The 12,291-nt window shown below is 36.5% G+C and overlaps 1 protein-coding gene across 2 annotated transcripts in view; it reads left to right on the top strand.

Annotated features, from left to right (window-relative positions):
• efna5b (ephrin-A5b) overlaps positions 1-10,128 on the top strand; it is a 245,832-nt gene extending 235,704 nt beyond the window's left edge. The window contains exons 3-5 of one of the 2 annotated variants that reach the window (XM_028805320.2): positions 7,055-7,120; positions 7,449-7,529; positions 9,973-10,128. In XM_028805320.2, coding sequence (XP_028661153.1) covers positions 7,055-7,120; positions 7,449-7,529; positions 9,973-10,094 — 269 coding nt within the window. In that variant the 3' untranslated portion in view covers positions 10,095-10,128. The remainder of the gene's footprint in view (positions 1-7,054; positions 7,121-7,448; positions 7,530-9,972) is intronic. The other variant, XM_028805321.2, reaches the window with a different exon arrangement.
• Positions 10,129-12,291: the final 2,163 nt, after the last annotated feature.

The raw sequence follows: 12,291 nt of genomic DNA, 5'->3' as shown, positions 1-12,291 counted from the left end.
CATTAACACTGACACTTAACTAAGTGATCCAACAAGATGTGTTGATACATGTAATGCATTGTCAAGTCAGATTGATTTTATGGGTTACTAAGTGACAGTGACACACTGGGAGACTATAAAGTTCACCTCCATTTCTAGAATAGCCATGTGAATAAAATCCGAAGTTTAATGACTGTTACAACTTTTTTGTATTTTCTTGCCTTAAATCGACACATAGTTCTAATGGAGAGATTTTAAAGCTTTACTGATTTTTAGTGCTAATATGCAGCACTGTGTATTCAGTAGATTGTTCATAGTTGCAATCATCACTATGTTCAGTGCCCCCGTGCCATTTGACCTTACTGGCCAAACAAACTTTGATCATAATTTTGAAATTGTGTAGAGGAGTGTATGTGTGTGAATGTCTTTATTTTTATGAAGTGTGATGAACTGATGAGCTGCAGTCATGTAATCACTGCTTTTGGGTTCACATAACAAATTTTCATGACTTCCATCCATTTTCCAAATCTTCTGATGCAGGTTAGGGCTAGACATCAACTGGAGCCTATCCCAGCAAGCATCATGTGGAAGGCAAAAACAATCCCTGGACTAGGAGCATGTCGTATTTATGATTTATAATATAATTTAATCTGTAAAATTCTGGTTCTTCATAAATAGGCCTAAAAATATACTAAATGTTGAGGGGCCCGCATTTAAATTGGTTCCTAATTCCAGTTAGAGCTTTTTTAATTAGTGGGTCAAATTCATGGCTTTAAAAAATTACCAAATCCTTGTTACATGCAAAACATCTAATTGAAATAATGTGTCTATATAAATACCATGTGATTTAGCTGTCCTTAAAATGCTTCATTCTGATTTACTTCCACTATTATATGCCACTACTTTTTCTATAAGGTTACTGCTCTCTTGTCTTGCTTAACAATCTAATCTAGCTATCCTTATGGCAGACATGCCCTTTTGTGTCGCCTTTTGGGAATATGATTAAAGCTTAGGACTACACTTGATAACTATATTTTGATCCTTTGCTAAGTTCTTTTGCATAATTTTCAGTAGTAGCCTTTAAACTGGGTCAAAATTAAATTTTACATTCCAGTGTACATTTCTTTTGAGATGCATCTCTGATCTTAGGATTTGCATGTTTCTTTGTATCAATAAATATTTCTAAAATGTACATCCATGCATAATTGCTTCCTGTGCATAAGCACATTCATTTCTAAGAAAACCGAATGATTATTCAGATCCAGTGTGGAATACACTGAAACCATCCATTATCGTTTTAATAATTAAATATTAAATCCCTACATAATGAAAGGGGTGCAGCTACCTTAAAAATCCACTGCTATGGCATCATTAGTTATCTTAATGGGTGTTAAATGGCCTCCAGCTGCAGGCACTTCAGCACTCAACATCTTTTATTACTATTAAACCAAGTGCTACTGTCATGCACCAACAGCAGTTTACTTTTTCGCAGCCTGGTACAAAAAAATCTGTCTACATTTGCCCATCAACATTTTTTAATAACCAGGCCAAGATCGTAAATTTCTTCTACCTGATCACTTAGGGCTAAGCTCTACCCATGAGATATAAAGAAATATTTTCCTTCTCACGTAATCTGCTGGTGTTTTTGGACTTTGCTATAGTACATGTCACTTAGGTATTGATGTATGTATATTTACTTCAGCCAATACTAAACAATGACCAAACACTGAAAAATGTATTTCCTGAACCTCCCCTCCTGGCATACAGACAACCACCAAACCTTCAACAATTAATTGTCCGAGGCTCCCTAAGTGAACCAACAGAAAATGGCACATCTCCATGCCTACAAAAAAGATGCAAAACATGTGCCCACATCTATGATACAGACCGTATAGTTATACCACACTGCCAACTTGAACATCACATAAAGGGATCATTTTCCTGCAGATCATCTAATGTAGTCTACCTAATTTTCTGCACGAAATGTCCTGACACTGCACTCTATGTGGGAGAAACCGGACAAACACTCCGCCAGAGAATGAATTTACACAGGTTCCACATTAAACATGGCAACACAGATGTTCCTGTGGCGGCCCACTTCAACAGCCATGGACACTGTGAGAAGGACTTTAAAGTCACAGTGCTTATGGGCAACTTCAAAACACAGCAAGAGAGAAAAGAATGGGAAGTTAAACTCATGCTAAAATTTAATACATTACAACATGGATTGAATAAAGACAAGAGTTTTATGGCCAGATATGAGGATTGTTTACATCTCTCAGAATGACAGACAACCTGTCTACAGATCTACATTGTTTTGAAAAAACTCATTACAAACTTCAAAAGACTTTGTTGGACAGTTATCTTATCCAGAGATCTTGACAATACATTGTTCTTTTCTCTCTTGTTAAATTAACCCTAGCCTGAATGAATCTCTTAATTTTTTACATTTAAAATTTCTCATTTAAATATTTACCAATGTTGTTTCTTGTCCTAGAGTGTGTATATAAACATAGGGAACTCCAGTTTCTGTATTACATCTTGCCTGAAGAAGGGGCCTGAGTTGCCTCGAAAGCTTGCATATTGTAATCTTTTTAGTTAGCCAATAAAAGGTGTCATTTTGCTTGGCTTTTCACTACATTCCTAATGGCTAACATGGTACAACACCCTAGTACTGCAGTTTACAACTACAACTATCTCTTACTGATCTTTGCTGCCAGGAGCCACCAGCACTGCCGGCTCATCCATGGTCATATTATTCCTAATCTGCTTGGCATCATCTGCGTTACATCTTGTAAAGTGTTGCAGAACTTTATATGTTTCACCATAAGATAAGAAACTCAGCAGAAGATTTACTAAACAGAGCCAGTTACCTGAGCTAAGTTATTACTGGTATTGGAAGAAAAAAAGCTATAGAATCTGTTTAAGGCTATGAATTATAAGATGGGTGTACTGCCTTTCAAAGTTTGGCAAATGCAGAGTTGTAGACAAGAAAGAACACTCAATAAATATGAACTGCAGGGGATGAGATGTATGCCTAATTACATAAAAACAAGTGAAAAAGGGATTTTGTTTTAAGTCATCAATTCCTATTCAGGCAGCTTGTCTAAAGTAACATCAAGTTGAGCTTTATAGATATGTAAGGTGACTATTTAAGTGCTAGTAATGTCTATATACAGTAGTAGCTGGTTAGTCCCAGCTTTGGTGTTCTACTTTCTCATGCATTCATTTTTCTTACAATATGTGGTTGCTAAACCAACACCCTTGCTTAAATATTAAGTTGCTTGGGATCATCTTTTAGTTCAGGGAGAAAGTTTCACATTTTTTATGTTACAAAATGTGTTATGTTTGTTTTCTTTTAAGCTTTCCATTTTTATAAAACAAGACCATGAGCTCCAACTAATTTTGCCCTTTAATACTAAAGATAATTAAAATTTACAGCCATTCATGATTTTTCCTAGTATAAAACATTTCCTATATCTGCATTTGTTTGCAGGGTTTGTTTTAACGTATTGATTCTCATGCACAAGTTTGATGGTTTTCTCACAAATGTAAATGAGAAGCATGCAAAGAGCAGTAAGCATATTTAACATCTGATACTGTGTAATAAATTGTGTGAACGTGCTAATTGTATTTTCTCTCCCTTGGCCGTGGCAGATCCTCAGAGTACAAACTAATTGAAATGCACTAACATTGTACAGCCATTTGTTTACTCCTTTGGTAAATGTATAGATTAAATCTTGCCCTAATAATTAATTTACACAGTTAATGCTGAGGTTTTAAATTTAATACTTAAATTATCACATAACACAGATCACCTCCTGAATACCAAATAAATAAGTCAGAAATAATAGCCATTTAACATATCACTGCTGCATAGTCTATTTGTATCTTTATATACACATTAACAAAAAATACTAATAAACTTTAATCTGTGCCTAGCCCACCATATTAACTTTATTCAGTGCCATCTTATTCATTTAACAGCCTGAGCTCAATGCTAAATTTCATTGTCCTTGTTATCATATTTTTAATATTGCAGTTTGATAATAATATACAGTACATACTGTTCTAAACATTAACAACAATTAATTGCTTTCTTGCCCAACGTTAATTCTGAAATAACACATAACCTTTAGGACTAATGCTCATATTAGACTTGGACCTTGGGTTCATTCCCAGGTAAAATTCCATCTGTGTAATATTTGCATGTTCTCTTCACGTTCATGATGGTTTTCTCTGAGGGCTCTGCTGTCTGGTGACCATCCAAATCAATCCTAATACCGTGTATACTCATGTATAAGTTGGGTCTTGAAATCCAAAAAATCGATCATAAAATCAGACCCCGACTTATATGCAACACTTATATTTTTTATTTTTTTTTTACATTTTCTTGCCTCCTCCAATCTCGCATCAGTTTCTCAGATGCATCATATTTTGTTGCAGCAACACAGTTACCAATTTCTTTTGCTATTTCAACGACGTTTAATTTAAAACCAGCTTCATATTTTCTTCTGATCGAATGCTCCATCGTAGATAAGGAATGCTCTTACGATTAAGGTGTATGAGGATGTGAGATACAAAAAACACACAATAGTGCAAACGTTGCTTTGGCATAATGTGAGTATTACTGTGTGGTCACATAGGCACAATAGAGAGAGGTTAGGAGCACCCGCTGATACAGCGCATTGCCACACCCACATAGAAAAAAAAAAGGCAGTGTGCTCCATGGTTACTCTCTCAGGTGGGCGTTAGCATATCATAATCTGTTGGACCAATAGCGTGAGTTTTCCACATTTAACTTATACGACCAACATTATAAAATACCAGAAATTATACAATCAACTCCCGACTTATCCGCGTGAGAACTTATTCGTGAGTATATACGGTAAATTGAGTGACAAATCAAAATTCTAACCATCTGTTTATTTTCAAAACTTACTGTCACCATTTCAGGATTGATTCAGTTAAGACAACATGGGGTACAAGCCAAGCCACCCCTGAAGCTACACCTTAAATATACATACGTCTGGAGATAACCGTGATTGAATTGTGCTTAAAAACTGAATCAGAAGAATTAGACAGCTAACTGAGTATCACATTTCTAAACCAATCCAGTGCATCATTGTTGCCCTCAAAGTAGGGGTGTTGATTTTGATTTTTAACTACAAAGATGAGATGTGCTCTAATTAATCTGGTTCGAAAGATAGCAAGCTTCAGTTTATGATCAACAGTTAAAAAGTCTTCTAAAACACTGTGTCACATGTGCAGAGAGCATATTGAACATTTTAAAAATAAACACAAAACCTGTTTGATGACTGATATGTTGTTGCAGGTGCTGTGTGTGCTATCTGTTTAGCATTGCGACAATAGTGTAGGAGTTAATGTAAGCTTGAAAGCCGCTATGAGTGTGAAAATATGAACTGCACAATATGCGTTTGAAGTAAACGTGTCACACCCCATCAAAAGGACTGCTGTTAAGACAGCTGATAACAAAGTGCCACAGGAGATGCAGATTTCAGTGCTCAAAATACCTGAAATCAACAAATTATGCCTAACAACACCAGTAAAATCAGGGAGAAGGCTCCACAGCATCCATCTTCTGACTGCACGTCTAAACAAATAACTTAAGAAATTTAACAATTCTGTCTAATGGGAAATGCAAACATGCCATGATAAAATAGCTTCTGCTCTTTACCACATTGTTACATGCATAAAACATGCAATGCTTTTCTAAACTATATTTGTTGTTTTTATGTCATATAGTGATTCAGTAATTTAAATGAAAGAAGAATATCATGGCAGAAAGAGGCACTTCTCAAACCTGTGGAACTCACTAGCTGTGGTGGTCTATATTTGTGTGTATGTGTGTGTCTCCACTGTTGCAGTGCTCATTACAATGTGCAAATTAATTATTAAGTTTCAGTCATCTTGTGCTACTGAGGTCCTGATTGGATAACAGTAACTTAAGCTTTTTATTTTCTCTCAGCTTGAACTTTTTTGTTCAATATCTTTTGCTCTCTCACTGATACCCCAGCGTTGGTTTAAAACACACAGACTGGAGGAACTGGGGCCCGGGTGGTTTAGGAAGAAGCCTTGTCGGTGTCGCTTTTGCAGCGCTAGAATTCACCACTATTCACTGTACACATTTTTAAAAGTTTGTGTCCAGACGTGTATTCTCACTTGAAAATCACATCTGTTCACGAGAGACTAGCTCTGGACAAGATAAAACACAAAAAAAAAACATTTGTACATATGGGGTCACCAAATATACTATCTCAAGCATCTTTCTGAGATGTTGGAGGCACCAGTAGTACCTAGGTGCACACCGACACACACACACACACACATTGGCTCTTGAATCTGTGAGACAGGAGAGCTGATCACTGTGCGACCTAATTTTAAAACTTTACAAACTTTTATATGTTTTAGTAACAGTCCTGTATTGTTATTAGCAGCACTAAAATCAAGATAGTGTTAATTTTTCATTATTCTGTGTTTTATGTCTTTCTGAATTCTATTGCTTTGCTTCTTACATGACTTTAAACATTAGCATGTTTAGCATATAACATTTGGTCAGTTGGTTTCTTTTTACTTAATAAAATGTATCACAATTTGTTATGTTCATTTTTATTGTACTTTTGAAGAAGTGAAAAACATCATGAGAGCCAGTTTAGATCAATGTCCACCAGGAACAGAGTGTGAAAGGCATAGAAATTACATTTCATTTTGCTTTTCAGGTTTATATGTGTTTTCATTCAGGGCCTTGTAATAATTCAGAGCTTTCCTTTATTTCTCTTAAAATATTTCAAGTAATAAAATCCTCATCAGGGGAGCTTAGGTGGACAGATTCAGTGGTAATGCTATAGGAAAAAAGTATCTGTCCTGATTCCTGTGTTGAAAGATTAGTTATTTTAATAAAAACATATTGTGCTGCACTTTATATCAAGTGAATGAATATGATTTATTCTAGAACTGGTTTGTTCTCAGTCATAAAAAGTAAATAACAGTTGCCATACTAAAGGGCATCGTTTCACTGTTTTCTTTTCTTTTTTTTCTTTTTTTCCTCTTACAGCATCCACTGTTGCAGAAAATGGAAGAAGAACCTGTCTGAAACTAAAAGTTTTTGTACGACCAACAAGTAAGTCACTGCTTCCAAAGCTTTGGGTGGCTCTAGTATGCATGCATTAGTGCGTGGTCTGGTACATTGAGGTGTTTCCTTTGTTAAACAACCAATCTCCTTGGAGCTCCTTCTGTACTCATCACCCTGTGGCACAGTTTCATTATTTTTTTTTTCTTATCATTTCTCATGAAAACATTTTTTTGTGGTTATATAGTGGTTGCTAACTTGTTGTTTCATATTTTTTACAAAAGCAATGGCGCAATGTTGTGCCAGGAGCTTTAAACAAAGTTGGGGGAATCACAAGTGTCACTAACATATTTGGCTATTATTTCTATTTCTGTTATAGACAGCTGTATGAAAACTATAGGTGTTCATGATCGTGTTTTCGATGTTAACGACAAAGTAGAAAATTCATTAGAACCAGCAGGTTAGTATGCTTAGACAATCTTTTTTAACACCTGCCTCTGTCCCTTTGCCTGTCCCACCCCACCACCCTACTCGTTCTTGTCGTGTAACAGGGCTGCTCGTTATCTTTATTGGCATGTCTTGCATGTTAGAAATGCTTCATTTGCGCTGCTCTAAGTGTGATACCCTTAAGTGTATATGTGTTGTGGGGTTATCTTGGGGGATTGGCTGGGGAATGTTATGAAAACTGTTACGCAAAACACAAGTCAGATTATACTGCATGCATCAGAAGGGGCGGATTCCATTTTCTTTTCTATAACTCTTTTCCGTTACCTTCTGTTTCCCAGCACACACCCGCCTCTGCATGAAGCTAACATGCTGTTTGGTTTGGACACATTTTCCCTTATATTCCTAAAGTGTCACTCACACTTTGGGGAACTAAGATACGACATAGGAGGAGATGAGGTTATTTTATAGGGTTTTTCAGCTTAGGGCTTGTGTGAAAGCATATAAATAGATGCTGATTTAAAACAGACTGCAAAATCGATTGCTTTTGTTTAGTTGTCCTTGCCCTCATTTACACTGTACATCCATTGCAGAATTCAAATGCTGGCTCTGTGGGCATTCAGCTGTGTTTTTGTCTTTAAAGCTTTACAGACAGATTAAGTAGTTGTTCAATATCATTTCAAAGACGCGCGCCTGTGAAACAAAGATGCTTACTATTATTATTTTTATAAGGTTTTTTGAAATAAGCTATTAATTTTTCATCCTAAGCTTAACATTTACAATTGACATATATCCCTGTGAAAAGTTCTTTTTTTATTGCTTACAGCAGAAAAGGTATATCAAATCAAATGATTGTTTTGACCGAAATTTCACTTTTATGTTTTTATCATGCTAATCACGTTCTGTTAGTATGGGGTTTCAATTGCAGCTGTGTCATCCTCACTGTTACCTTAAACTTGGTGTCATTTAAGTCGTTTAAGCCTTTGGAACCAGATGTTACCAGTTGTTCCCTGCTCTACTGTAGTGTTCAGTAAACAGTGTAGCTATCCAGCAAGTTTTCTCTGCTTGCCTCTTTCATAGCTCACTGAAGTGTCCTTGTAGCCGTTATGTTAAATGTAAAGTATAGGGACACTTTGTAATTACAAAGACTAGGACGGAAGATGCTACATGTGATCATTGAGCAGTGTTTGCTGCTGAAGCACATCCTAGAAGGTAATTGATGAATCGTGGGATACATAAGGTGGAATACATCTAAATTGGGACCATGACAGAATCTGCAGTTTGCGATGAACCTTTATGGTGTGAATTTTTCTGTAGGCTCCTGGCGACAAAGCTGTCCTTGCAAATTTTTGGTTTCAAAGCATCTTCCGAGGACTTCAAATGCTCAGCATAACATTACTGGCCTGCTTTTATTTTCCTCTGGTGTCCGTTAGTTTCAAAATTTGATTGTGTAGAGTATAACAAGTAAATTCTGCTCCACATGTCTCAAGTAGACATGACAACTTGTTCTGATCTCTAAGCCAAAATGTGCCATCTTTACGTTAAAACAATCCTATAGTCTTGACCCTTAAATCTGCCCTTATGTCAGAAGGACTGGACCACATATTTTAGGAAATTTTGAAAACGTAGACTCACTCAACAACAGGTGCTCACTGCTGTAGGAATGAATCAAAGGAGCATGATAATTGTGTTTCATTATGGCCAACATGGTGAAGCTCTTACTGCTGTCAAGGAATGGGAGCAGATATGAAATGAAAATAAGCTGACTCAATGGATGGGATATGAAACCCCTGTGGGGATATAAGAAAAAAAATAATGGAAATGATCATAACTTATTGTAAAATAGTTTTGAGTATATGGCACCTCTGGGTATTTAACATGAACTGCCCATGCTTGAAAAACCACATTGCTACAACTAGCAGTACTGCAATTTGCTTGGCTAAATCCTGCTGCATGCCTGTTTGTGGCTTCCCTGTGAATGAACTTAGTTGCTGTTTTTTGCGTATGAATGCATATGTGCTTTTTGACACTTTTGTTTTTTGCTTTTACATAACACTAATGTGCATGGCACAGATTGCAGCACCGTACTACCTTAATGCTCCTTCTGTATCTGCTTGTTTTGTTAAATTAAGGTCAGTGAAAAATGGTGTCAGTACTATGCAGTGATGCCCTTCAATTTCATCCTTTGCATGCAGCAATATTTTTTAAGCATTATAAGTACACTTTGTAGAAACAGTATGATTTACTATTCTGTGAAACATTAACTATTTCTTAAGTGTAATGAGGCTCTTGTCTTAGTCAGTCAGCCTGTTGCAAATGCATGCAATAGCCAGCCCAGATTATTGCAATCAAAAGCTAAAAGGAGGTGGATTACAAAAGTCATGTTTTAATCACGTGAGTTTTTCTTACATTTATAAAATGCAAAACTTACCTTTTGTTTTCTGTTTTCTTTTGCTCAGATGATACTGTACACGAGTCTGCAGAGCCATCCCGCAGTGACAACGACGCAGAACGGCCAACGATAACAAGTCTACTTTTGCCAATTGTACTTTTTTTCTTAGTCTCACTTTTGGCTTTATAGCATTTTGTGCCCAAGGAATTAAAAAAAAAAAACACATCAGGTCCAGGATCAACAGAGAATTTCCCCCGAAACTCCCAACCAGTGAAGGGGATATGGAAATGATCTTTTTATCAATCACTACATAAAGAACTGAAAACCAAGAGGGAGAGCCAGTTCCTGAAAAATCCATGAACTAAGATGCCAAATCCTGTTTTGACACTTAGTGATTCTTATTTTCCTGTGCATTGAAACTTGAAAGATAAATTGACCCTCCCCGTCCCTCCTCCCGTTACCCACCCAATGTTAGCTCACTCTGTCAGCAAAGCAGAGTGGAGAAGGAATAACGGCAGGTGCAGTCAGCAAGCTGGAAGAAAATTGAACGTGTGCCTGGGAGGATTTCACTCCCCAATGCAATATTTAGAGCTTCTCACTCAATACTTTAAGATGATCACAAGGCATTGTGTTGCCATGTCAGACTGGAGGGGAAATATTAAGGAAAAGATATGGCTGTTTTCTCTGGGGATAACACAAAAAAAAAAACAAATGTGGAGTGTACACAACCGGGGAGTATAGTTTGGTGTTTCTTATCAGCAGTGGGGGTTTGTTAAGAGGGATGTAACATGTCGTGTGCAACTGTTTTATTGACGGAGAGAAGATTTCTAGCTCAGGAAAACAGCTGCCAGTTGAGAGTGGATAAAATACAAAATGCAAGCACTAAATAGGAAAAGCAATTCAATTTGGAAAGCCAAATTATTAGCGGATATTTATATTTATAAACAACATTTCACTGTAAGGTTGATTAGACGTCAGCTCAGAGAATTAGTTTGGCCTAAATTCTATTTTGTCAGATTGAAGATTTATATATATATATATTCCTATATATATTCTTGTTTTAACAAAATCCTATGCAGTAATTTAATTTAGATTTCACAGGAGTGTATATAATGCTATGCGAGTCAGGGAACCTTTTAGTGTTCAGCAAATAAAGGACATGTTGGATGTACACAGTTTCTAGGAAGTGAAGTTGTTGCCCTTCATCAACTGTAGAGCGGGATGAGGAAAGGTCAGAGATGTGTTTTGTTTTGTAGCTAACCTTAGTAACTATCACAAAGCCTAAATTTGCTTCTCTTGGGTTCATCACACTGCTCAGTGGAGATGCTTTAAAAGGAAAACAGAGGGGGATCTGACATCATACAGTATTAAGTGGAAAAACGAATCTGTCCAGCACCAATGCAGTAAAACGTATATAAAAGGAGTGGCGATATACACATATTAGAGCGCAGTTCCGTCTGAGTTTTTAATGTTCACACCGTTAGGAAGGCAGGTCTGAGCACCTCCGACAAAATAGAAAATATCAGTGCCTCACTTGGTTTGTTTCTATCTTCGAGCCGCCATGCTTGCAACTGCTATGCTTGTGGCCTCAAATGTCATATGATAATAACAACTGTGGCTGATGACTTGCATTTTAGCTTTGTAAATGTTGTCTATGGGGGAAGGTGACCATTCCTTCTTTTGCACATGCCAGATCATTCATCCAGGTGGCCACTGTCTAGTTACAGTGTTTGGGGAAAAAAAAAAAAAAAACAAAACAAACATTAACTGGAACCAATTTGAGAGCCCCCAGTGGTGTTGTACTTTTGCCCACTTTCATATTTGTTCACGAATTTCCTAGCATGTAACTCTTTTTAGCAGCAAATGTTTTTGGTGCTTTGGAAAATCTTTTTGTTTTTTAAAAAAGGGGTTTACCTTAGCTAATAATGCTGAGGGTGCTAACGTGGGATTTCCATTTTTTTTGGTGGCCTCATATATGTATGTGGTACAACACACCTGGTGGCCCACATTTGTTATAATTCTGGAACAGGGAAATAAGGATCAGTATGTTAAGTGGATACTGTGTATCCTGAAGTAGTCAATAATATAACATCTAGTGTTAGTTTATTAGTATGTTGTTTTTGTACCTTTCTGAAGGGCAAATGAAAAAAAAAGACACTTCATTGTTAAAATTCTGTATTATTAGCAAAGCTCTGTTGTAAATAGTGTTTGATATTAAAGTATTAATTTGATTCTTATGTCTTTTATAAAACAAGGTAGAATCTATGCCTGATATGGGATATACAAACCTGTTAAGTGATCTTTGATGCTAAAAAGCTTTTGACGCCTTGATCCCACACTAATCTGTAAACTGACGTGCATAATGTACACATGGACAAATCTGTCA

The sequence above is a fragment of the Erpetoichthys calabaricus genome, chromosome 7, assembly GCF_900747795.2.
Source record: "Erpetoichthys calabaricus chromosome 7, fErpCal1.3, whole genome shotgun sequence".
NCBI lineage: Eukaryota > Metazoa > Chordata > Cladistia > Polypteriformes > Polypteridae > Erpetoichthys > Erpetoichthys calabaricus.
Note: the sequence above shows the minus strand (reverse complement) of the source record. Positions and strands in the feature narration are given on the sequence as shown.